The 12,003-nt window shown below is 36.9% G+C and overlaps 1 protein-coding gene across 1 annotated transcript in view; it reads left to right on the forward strand.

The window, feature by feature from the left end:
• PKP2 (plakophilin 2) overlaps positions 1–12,003 on the forward strand; it is a 44,446-nt gene that overhangs the window by 999 nt on the left and 31,444 nt on the right. The window contains exons 2-3 of the mRNA XM_071551166.1: positions 6,648–6,760; positions 9,180–9,874. Of these exons, the coding sequence (XP_071407267.1) occupies positions 6,648–6,760; positions 9,180–9,874 (808 nt within the window). The remainder of the gene's footprint in view (positions 1–6,647; positions 6,761–9,179; positions 9,875–12,003) is intronic.

Below are 12,003 nucleotides of genomic sequence, written 5' to 3' on the forward strand. Positions count from 1 at the left end.
CTATTAATGAAAACTTTTTGTACTGTGAAACTTTAATCTTGTTTTTAAATAGGAAGATATGACTGGCATGCAGGCTACATACCCTGTTGCTCAGTTGGCCTTAAAGCAGCTGTCACCTTTCGTTTGCTAAAAACTGTTAGATGATGGTCTTTATCCTCACTCATCTATCATGTCAGGCAGAGGAATATTTTCTTGTTGTCTGGCCTCCATCTAAAAACACCTCATGGCAAAAAATGCACACAGTGTAGACACAGACATATTCTCATAAAAATCAGGTATACAAATCACATAAACAGGTACACACAGCCATGCAATGTGCAAATACACATGCAAGTCCACAGCTGGGCTGCTGTCATTTAAATATGTCTTCTAAACACTTTTAGAGGAACTTCATTTTTCTTTTTCTCCCAACAGAGAGTTTTCAAAAACTTTTTAAGCAATAGTTTATAAATGATAGGGTGTCATGAACCTGAGCTCATGTCTCTAAACTATGCAAAAAATGATGAAACCAGAGTTCCCATCCTCCCAAGTCATTTTGACTTCTTTGAAATACATTAACAGACCTGATGTATTTTGGCATAGTTATCTTGGTTTGTTTTGTTTTTCTAAAGGTCAAGTATTTGATCCCCTTGTATTTGTGAGGCACCACAACTTTTAAACTTTAGGATCACGAGTGGCAAATGACATGTTTGTAACATGTTTTGTGCGTTCATATAATGGACTTTTCTTCCTTCAAATGTATTCTTGTACCTAACTCACTGTAAACTTTTTATTACCACTGCAAAACTAAGATAAATGAAACTGGAATGCATTCCGTGAATGTGTACATATATATAATATGTATGTCTCTGTCTTAAATATATATAGCATGAATCAAATGACTATATTGCATTTAACATGTCGACTTTCCTGAAAAATGTATGTATATGTGCATGTGTGTCCCAACGTGCTTTCTATAGAGACTTGCTTAAAAATTGACTATGCTTTGAGAAGCATTTCAATTCTTATATGTAGGGTGCTTTTAGAAAATACGCCCTCTTTTACATGCAAAAGCACCTCTTTCTCTGAATTATAACCTTTTTCTGGATACATTCACCAAGGGCCCCATATTGTTTGCAGTTTCAGGGAAGACTTAAAAAGAGTTAGAGGGAGCAAGGAGCAGACCCTTGTGATATAACTGTCCTATCTGTAGGAGTATTTCAGACTCTCTTCAGCAAGGTACTTAGTGCATACCTAACCACAGTATTCACATACCTGCCTAAAATTAGCGAAGCACATAACCACTGGATATGAAAAGTCACTGGTAGAAGAGGTCTTGCCCAGTATCATATGTGCACACCCATTTTCTACTGACTCTACTGGAAACTTTGAAGCCACAAGAAGTAGTTTGTCAGGCAGCATAATTTCTCCTTAGAATTTTGACTTACAGGTGTCTGATTAGACTTCAGCTTTACCTTTAAGTTGGAAAACATCTTTTTGCCTCTTACCCTCATAGTGTTTGCCGTTTCATGCCATTTTTCCCCTTTTGGAGCATGTAATTCTTTTTTATAATAGAAATTTAGTCATCCTTGGATTTGAGGATTCTACCTGCTGCCAAATGATTGAAGTTACATATGACCTAAACTCTTATCAAGACATTGTCAAACATTGTTAACAGCTTTTCAAGCAGTTTAACAACAGCTGCAGTTTTTCTAATTCATCCATTACCAAACCTTTATAAATTAAAGATTAGAAGTTTTGAACAACTAAAGCAGTCATATAAAATTTCAGGATGCTATTTAAGGATAGAAATTGAGTGCTAGGTAGTTCTGCCTTATCAAAGAAAAATGTCATTCAGAATCATATTCTTTTATGATGGGTGTTTTTCAGCTTGCAAATAGTGCGGCACTTGATTATTTTATGTGCATTTTAGGAAACTGTTAAATTTTATTCTGTTTTTGAGTCCACTTGCCTCTGATCTTGTTCCATTTGGATTTTGATTGGCTTTTTAAGCCATCCTAATTAGTTGCTCTCTCTGAAAAATGAGGGCAGAATTGAGTAATATATATGACAAAATCAAATGGCATGAATCAAATGAACTGCTGGCTGTATAGTGATTCTTTCTCTAACACACTTATAAATATAGTGCATTTATTAAAAAAAAGCAGGATTCAAATTCATGAGATTTTCAAATAAAAATCATCAGATATAAGACAGTTAAAATCAGAGCCTTATTTATTCCTCACATTTCTTAATCTCTAGAATTCTGAGTTGTATTTTCCTGTTAGCCCTCCTTTTAGGGGGCTGGGGCACCTTTTTGTCCTTAGCCTTCTATTTTGCAGAATGCTGACCATGGTAACTGCTTCATAGTAATTTTTTGTTTATATCTTTGTGGGATGAGGAACTTGAAAAAAATTCCTTGTTGATGACTTTCAGTTTTTGTTGGTGTTATCAAATTCTTCATCTCTGCTTTCTAAGCCAGAGAAAATCTTTTCCTTAAATCTGAGCTCTTGTGTAAATGTACTGACCAGCACAAAATGTTAGAAAAACTTCTCTGGGACCAATCATGTGCTGGCAGAATGATGAAGAAGCACAATCAAAAAGAAGGCTCTTTGATTTCTGGATGAAGTGATTCAGTGACATTTTTGATATGCCACTCTTAAATGTCACCATCTTAGTCCATCATGAGTGCTGAAGTGAAAAAGGATTAAAAGATGACAGTACAGGAACACTGAAAAGTCTGTGTTGGGGATGTGATCACCTACCTGCCCTGAGCAAGAGTAGACAATGAACACTTAGCAGATGGTCCCTCAGGCTGCATGGAAACATCACAGCCCTCAACAGTCTTACCTGTACAGGGTACAGCTACACTGATGAATGCAGTGGGGAAGTTTAAAGCCAAAGTTTGGCTTTCATATACATTCAAATACAAAACCTCTGAAAAAGACTCATGAGTTACCACTGAACATGATTTAAGGGGAATTTGATACACCCAACTTCTTAATGGAGGATAATTGTCTTGTTTATATATAATATATCTTAGAGGTGTCTCTTGTCAGCGTTGGTTTTGAAAGTGAAGCAAACAGCAGGTTGATCTGTCAGCAGCCACAGGCAGTGATTGCTGGGGAGAATTTTCCAAGGCTTTTGGAGTTGTTGTGTTTGTCACATCCAGGGGGACAACAGGGCCTCAAGGAAAGCCTCTTTGAAGACAGATGGGATTTTTGCTCATTCATCTGTAAAGTCTCCTTCCTGATAGTGTAATTATATTTTCCAGTCTTAAAATTTTGTCATAACTGTTGCAGTATCAGGTCATTTTTGTACAGCTTTTTTTTTAGGCGTAGAGAAGAGCAAAGGGGTTTAGTTTTCCTCCTCCACTGACAACATCTAAAGTGCTCCTGAGCTGCTTTAGTTCATATTGACAGGGGAGAGCAGGGACTGTGATAAACAGTTCTACTCAATTGCCCACACATGGATGTCTGGTGCTGTCTGAGATGCCGGAGTTTTCCAAAATATCCTTATGAGTTGACAGACATGATGCAGGGCCTGTAGGAAACCTATTTTTTTTTCTTGACTGGCTGCTGGATAACAAGTGTGGTATCCTATGGCCTCTCAAATAGGGTTTGTTCCTTGTGCATGAGTAACTGAATTGTGTGCATATTTTCTGAAGAGAGTTTTTCTGAGACTTAAAACACTGAGTATCACAGTTAGACAATTATCAATCCTAACAGTATATGAGACCCTACAAAATTAAAAAAAATATAATTTGTGACTTTAAAAACAACAACAACAAAAACCAGTGCACTGAGTCTGTAAGAACAGCCTCATGTTTTCTGAGCAAATGTGCAAGGTGAGAAAGACACATAGGTTTTTGCTGGCAGAGGTAAGTTTTGATCAGGTCACCTATTCTGTATCTCATAACTAATGGAATGACACACCATTTCAGTTACCACTTTTTCCTTTAACACACTGACTTTGGCACAAGTAAAGACTGCACAGTAAAAAGGCATGCAGTTTATGTCTACCTCATAAGTCTAGAGGTAAAAGTCTGGCAAAATAATGTACTGATGTGGTAAGAGCAAGCAAGAGATAACTGCAAATGCAAAGTGAAATTCCATAAGTTGATATACACTTTGTTTGTCTCTGAAAGAGAAAAATGTTTACTGATGGATAGATTTCAAGGGAGACTGAAGGTTAGAGAAGAGGACTCCTTGAAGATAACTGCATGTTACAATTTATGATTTGACTGTACTTTGCTTTTGCAAAGAGGGAACCATGAGATATATAGTTTATGGCCTTGTTGTTTATAACTTACCCTCTTTTTTGTGTTTTAGTAAAGACAAGTTTAGAGTTACCAAAAATATACAAAAATTACTTGCTCAAAGGATCTTTATGCCCTAACTAGATAAATAACTGAGAGTACTTTCTCACTAAGTATAGTAAACAGGACAAATATACTAACTGTAAAACCCCAGAAATTTATATGTACTTATACTAAAGATTTATTACATAGAAATACTTTAATATGCAGAAATGAAGAAAGTGGATCTTTAAAAAAGCAGGCACAGGTGATAGGCTAGAATAGACTCTTATTGGACACCTGATATAGTACATTGAGATGGAAATGACAAGACACAAATGAGAGATTTATATAAATTTATAGATTTTGGATATTGGTGTACACTGGCAGGAAGTTTTTTGTAGTATAACAGGAAGTTTTTTGTTGTATAAGAAAACAGTTTACTGCTTTCTCATGTACTCTCGTAACCCTTTGGCTATGGTAACCTATGGTAATAATGTCACAAAGGAATTATTACAATCCAAATCATGAGTTTGACCAAGCTTCATCATTCCACTCTCATGACGCAAATTTACTGTGAATGTGTCTTAACAAATCACCTAATACATGTTTAAATCTGCCTCATGTGGCCAAAATGAAAAAAATTGGAAACTATGATTAAATAAGCAAAGTAACTGCAAAGAATGATTGAATTAGGCCTCAGATTATTTCAGTCTGCCATTATTTTGTATTGTATTATAGTATATTATAGGATACACAAATTTGGATTTGCCCAGGTAGGTTGCATGCTAGGGAGAATCATTCATAAATTATTCTGGTTCTCTGAGTTTATTTTCATCCTCATTGAGTCCTTTACAAACTGCAGGCACTAAGGATAAAATTCACAGGTGTACTGAACTTCCTGGGGTTGTGCACCTAATGAAGCCCAAAATCTAACTGCACACCCAGAAAGCCTGAGCTCTGGCATACATACACCAGGAGCTTTCAAACATCCCAAAAGTCACTTGCTGGTATGTTTTTGGCACCTGAATTCCCATGGTCATAAGTCTCCTACTATTTTTAGAAGCAAAGACTTCAGCTGTTTGGCCAAGTTAATGATTCATTCTTTAAATTTCTTTTCTGTAGTATCTCAGCTAGTATCTGCTATTTTGGAAATTGATGGCCAGTTTACTTCTTTATTGACCACTAATATCTGTTCAGCCTAAACTTCTGTAGCCCACACTGGCCCTATTTATGATGATCTTTCAACTTCTGTTTCATCCCTTTTAAATGTACTAATTATATTTCTATATGCAGAGTCTCATAGTAGCACAGAAATCTCATGAGTAATTATTTCAGCAGTACCTGTTGCTTTAAAAGTTTTCATTAATAGGAGCACTTGTTCCTTGAAAATGCATTGTAAGTGAAAAAAGAAACAGCCTGAAGGTTTTGGTGGGTTTGTTTGCAGTTTTAATGAAAGAAAGAAGCACACTTGGATGCTCTGTTTTCAAAGCTGGGTCATGGGAAAAAGGGATCAGAGCAGATACCCTGTGGATCTTCTACATTGTTTGTAGGCTTGGTGAACCTTTCAGGAGCAGATTTGAAGCATCTTTCAACAACCTGACTTTACAGCATCATATGCCATGTGCTTCCATAAGCCATAGAATTTGTTCATGGACTCTTCATGCTCTTTGGATGAAGCACTAAGATTAGTCCTATTATCATTATTTCCTCTAATATATTGTCAATAAACTAGCACTAAAGGGAGAAGGAAACATCAGCAGTTGAGGGAGACAACTGTGAAATAAAGTCTATACTCAGTGTATGCTGTTTGTTTACAATGGTACATTGTGAAAATGCATCCTTAGGGTGCACAGGAACAGAGATATGCACATCAACCCATGTTTCTCAGCTCTAATCTACAGCTGCAACATTTTAATTTCCTGTGTACTTTGCATGTTATAGTCAGCCTCTAATGTAAATCCTGCATATATATATATTTGAATATATATTCAAAGTGGTTACAGTTGAAAATAAGTGTTCTTAGTAGCTATTCACTGATACCATTTATCAGCACTTCATTAGCTGTCATGATCTGGGATATTTTTCATAGCTGCATGAGTGACCAGACTTCTAAAAGTTAAAATTAACTCTTAAGTAAAATATATAGGGAACTGATAAAAAAGGCTTGTATCCTCAGGAAGCTTTGTTTAGCCATGTTTTGAGTGTGATACACCAAATGGAAGCACCTTTCCATTATTTCCCTGTTCAATGTTCAGCTTAAATATATTAATAGCCATGCAGCCTGCTACATTTCCCTATTACTGCATATCATCCTCTGTAACAATATTATGTTTGTTAAAATCTTACTAATATTAGTCTTTGGTTACAGGCACCTTGCACCGTGCATCCAGTGTACCAGAGCGTGTCTATAACATGGGGATTACTGAAAATGATTTTGCACCAAGAACTTCATATGGTTTCTCACATTACCAGTCAAACCAGGTGAGGAAGATGATGAATAGAAATGTGTAATACCACATGCATAGTTTATTCATTTTTTTACTACAAATAATAGCATTTAGATGGTGTTACAAGGTTTGTTTGCTCATTTGTCTTCTTTGTAAAGCCTGATTTCTAGAAACTGAAGTTATTACAACCAAAATCTCTTAATGTTTTACCCCATTCCACTGACTTCAGAGCTCAGTGGCTAAATTAAACTCATTGCACAGACAGGCTGCTTGCACCCCTGTTGGTTTTGTGAGAATTGGCATCAGGGTAGAAATTGAAAAATCATTTTAACACTCCACTAAGGGAAAGGCTGGGACAAGTCAGGTCTTTATCCATCCCACCAGGGAGCAGGTCAATCAGCACATCAGTAACTCAGAGCAGCCAGAGCCATGCTTCCCATTTAAAAAGAATTAAGCATCCAAAACCAAAGCAAAACAGATTGTTTTAGTTTCAGAGAGACAGGGAAAGTGTCCCTTATTAAAATAGCATTACAAGAATTTCAGCAGTACAGTCCTTGCAATACAATGGTGTTTCTAAACCATTTAATCATAAATTCTCTTGTTATTTTCACCACCTTTTCCTGCCCTGAATGCTAAGGTAAATAATTGGTTTTCTTCAGGGTTTGTGACACAGCTCATAACTGGTATGAACCTATTCAAGGGAGCAACCATGTGCCTGGGAGATCAACACAGCTCAATAGAAACGCTGCTGCATGATCAACATTAGTCAACTGAAAGCAATTCAGCTGGAAAACAGAAATATTTATTTAATAAATAACTCTTTATGGAGAGGGCAATACTTTCTTAATTTTAGATTACTCAAGAGTAGTTTATTGTCATTAAAAGAAATAGCCCAGCTTCTGAACAGTCAGTGAAGCAGCTCTGGTTCTGTATGGAGAGAGTTAGAACAATTTACTTAAACAACTTTCTTTCTCTGTCCTCCTATCTGCTATTCTCACCTACCCTCAAGTCCATAATATTTGATGATAATTTATTCCTTCTATAAGAGAGCAACAAGAGGAAAAGTGGAGGTCGCATAGGAATCACAAGCAAATAATACAGTTTTCCTGGGGTGGGAGGGTGGGGGGCAGGGGTGGAGGAAGAGAGAGACTGCAGGAAAGCTGGGAAAAGCCACAAGGTCTAGTATTTCATAAAAGTATTCATCTCCCTATCACCAAACAAAAGATAAAGATAGCCTTGCAAAACATCTATAGAATAAACAGATACAGCCAATGATCTTTGCCTCAGCCTGCTAGTTTCTGTAACCTTTACCCCTTTTGTGAGTCAATTATCACCCTCAGGATCTCCTCATCAGTGAAATCAGGGGATTTCTGTCTGGCACCTACCTGCTAAGCACTGTTCCTTCAATTAATAGCTTGCCTAAACTCCTCAATTTACCTTAAAAAATTCCTTTAATATTACAAAACTTTAATACAACATAGAAATGTCTTTGATTGATGGCTGTATGTCCCTATGCTTACTGATTTTTTAAAAAAATTGGTCCACGACTCCTCAATTTCAAGGCCAGATAGTGTTGCAAGTTCATTTAATTCTGGAAGGTTTTGAATAGACTGTAGTGTCCAATATAGAGCACAAGAAAAAGGTAGACAATTTGGAGAGGTCCCAAATGGCACCTAAACAGTAAGAGTCTTCATGATACATCCTACAAAGAAAGGTTGAAGGAAGTGGGAAAGAAAAAATTTTAAAGTAAGATGATTATCCGTTACAGTCTATGCCCATTATGTACAGGAAAAGAAAAATAATCTAAAATTACAACTGTAGAATTGGGAAACTCATTGAGATGGTGAAGTGGTCATTTTGGTTTTCTTGAAATGTTATACAATCTCCTTAATTTCTAAGAGGTTAGACTAACAGGGAAGGGACTATCTCTTTTTACTGGATTCTACCACTAAGAGAACAGGAACATGAAATAACATTATATTAATAAGGTTAATATCAATATGCAGAGACTTTAATATAATATTTAATATAATATTTAATATAATATTTTTATATCTGACTGATTAATTTTCTTCTGTCAGTTGGACAGCCTTGAATTTAGTTTAAGTAGCAGATGTTGGTGCTAATCCCCAAGGAGTTTCAAACTGAAAAAACTCCATTAATAAACAAATGGTTCACTACCAGGCGTAATTAACTTATGCAACTATTTTGAGTTCATGACTGAAGATTAAATGCTTTAGATTGTACTCCTTCCTGCCTTCATGAGGCAGGTAAAAGAGGTATGGCAGAATCCCATTTAATACACAGCTTTGGTGATGTTCACATTTTGTTTTCTATTCTGAAAGCAGAGAGTCAAATTTTTATCTTTACTTTTTTGCTTTGACTTCTTTGCTATTAATCCTAAGTGCTGTGATCTTACTGTGACTCCTGTTCTTTTGTGCACCCATGAGCAGGTTGCCTCACCACCCTCTTATACAAATGGCTGGGGGACAAGGATTACTTACAGGACAATGGAAGAGAGAGCTCAAAGGCAACCTCTGAAGAGACTAGAGGTTTCACCCCAGCGAAGTCCAGAAAGACTGGCATATGTATCCAGTGATTTTCACTATGATGAAGTGATTTCTCCGGGATTCTCTATGAGGCATGGAGATATCGGGAGATCAAGTGGGACTGTCCCACCGAGATACGCTCGGTCTGAGATTGTTGGTTACACTCTTCACGATTCAGTGAACAGGGGACGCTCTTTCAAGAGACACTCCCGCATGGCGGCTGCTAATGGAGCTGTCCTGGATGGGGTCTACCCTAGCCCCACCGTACCTCTGTACCATCAAGCAGGCAACAGTCGCAGTATGACCAACCTTTTGGAGAAAGAGAACTACCTGATCTCAGGCAGCGCAATGGGACAAGTGAGATCACCTACTGCTTCTCATCTGGGGTATCAGAACAGACAATCTGTAAGGTCCAGCTTCTACCAAACCTCTTTCAGAAACACACAGACCAGGAGACAAGTTTCCCAGCCAGCTTCAATAACCAGTGTCGCTGCAGAAACGGATGGGAAGAGGATACCATTGACAGCTGCTGTGGCGGCAGCAGGGAGAAATGGTTACCTGCAGAGTGAACAAGTCACCATCAATGGATCTCAGGCAGGGTAAGCACCGTGCAGGACCTGCTTTCATTTTGGGATGTCACAGTGAAAGGGAACATGTTTGCTTGAAAAGAGAAAGTAAGCTGACAGCTTATGGTTCAGCAGCTAACAGAGTGTCTGAAATATAAGTGCAGAGGACACAGAAAGATTTGCTTTTAAAAATGCACTTCCAGTGCAACAGAGGAAAGGTATCAAAAATGTGTGTGTGTATGTATGTACATACTGCAGGATCCACACCTCCTGCTTAGGTTTGGGACTCCCTTTTGCCAAGAGTTAATCAATTTTATAATACTCTAAGTAGTCACTGAGTAATTTACAACCTAAGTCACAATACACAATATTGTATTGGCAGATTTTTTGCTCATAAAAGATCAGATGATATCAGCACTGGTTCTCACAAGAATAGGTCAGAAATCTACCTGTGAAGGAGCTTTTGGCAGGGTTACAATTTCCAGATAAAAATCCTTCATGGTTTTAAGGATACTTTTTAGTTTTTATGAACTTCAGTTAAACACAGGCAGAATTGTCTCTTAGCAATGTGGCACCATCCACCCCTAGAACAATAACCCAGAGCATCTCACTACCATGAAATCCTACAAGCTCTGAGGGTACTATCTTGATTTAAAGCCCTGTTAGCTTCATGTCAGAAAGTCTCAAATGTGCCCTCAGACCAGGAAAATTGTTTAAAATATTGGAATTATTTTTTTCCTCAAAATTACTCCCCCTGTTCCCACCAAAATTGCCTTCCAAAGAAGATTTCAAAATGTATAAAATCAGTTCCATTTTCAAAAAAAAAGAAATTTTATCAGTTCTGATATTCTCCTCAGGAGTGATTTTTTTTTTTCATTTTAGGATAATACTGAATGTTTCCAGAGCTGTTAAGGTTCAATTGACAGAAAATCCACTTGGTATGCAGGAGATGGTTACTTGCATTGTTCATTCTGGTTTCTATTGCTGTTTCATAATCCTAACATGATCCTAAAATTTCTTATTTAAGTTAATCATAGTGTAATTTACAACAGTGTTATTAAGAAATGGCTCTTTTCCCATAACTGTGTAGTGATTAAGCTCATTTTTCTGAAGATTTCCTTTCTTCTTTTTCTACATTTGTTGCTGTGTGAGGTGAGGCATCATCTGTTATCACTGATGAGGTATTTTCTGTTGTCAGCTGTATGTTGTGTGTTATGATAAGATTTACAAACATAGGTGGTATTATGCCCACTTTTGGTCTGGATTGAAATTTTCACTGCTGGGTAATGCAGTAATTAAGAGATCTGATATTAATTATGTGACTCAGGTATTCAGTCTTTACAGCAAGTAAGTTCAGAAAAAAACAGCTGGGAGCTCACAATAGCTAAAGATTTGAGAGTAGTAATGTTGAAAATAGGTACCTGGAAGGACTTCATTTCTCAGTAAGACAATTTGCAAACAGGCATGTATCCCATTGACAATAATTTACTTAACTTTTGGCATGTTTTTGAATGCATTTTTAATCAACCACCAGCACTTTTTATCTTTAATTATATGTAGGAGCAATTTTGGTTTTTCTTTTGCAGGTGCAGACACTGGAGTCTAGTTGTCTGCCTGTACAAACATCAACCAAAGTATTTTTTGTACCTGCAGATGCAAAAATCTGTCTTCAGTCATTGTGCAAGTGGCTTGATTGAGACCATGTTGAACTCAGCTGGAAGATTTGTGACCTATTGGAAATCTTTTTGACAACATAATTCCTTAAGTGTCAGTTTTTAGGTTCAGTTTTGCTGGAAATTGCAGAGGAAAACAATTGAAAGTGCTGTGAAATCTTCTAAAGTTCCCTTTGCAGTTGTTTGCAGATGTTGTTTATCTCAGTACTTCTATTTAATTTCCTTTTACTTATGTTGCATAGTTTTTCAAATATCCTAGATTCTACTTTAGTTTCATAGCTAGGTTTTGGGGGGAGTAAGGGGTACTTTACCCAAAGTATTAAAAAGTCTCGGTAAAATATAATAGCTAATATTAGTAAAGAGGCTGGTAGAAAGCACCATGTGAGTTCAAATTCTGCACCACTTTCAGCATTTTTGCACCATTCTTAAATTACAGGGAACAAACTGTAGCCATTTTAGTTGACTGAACTCACTATTTGTTACACATTT

The sequence above is a fragment of the Pithys albifrons genome, chromosome 3 (assembly GCF_047495875.1).
Source record: "Pithys albifrons albifrons isolate INPA30051 chromosome 3, PitAlb_v1, whole genome shotgun sequence".
NCBI lineage: Eukaryota > Metazoa > Chordata > Aves > Passeriformes > Thamnophilidae > Pithys > Pithys albifrons.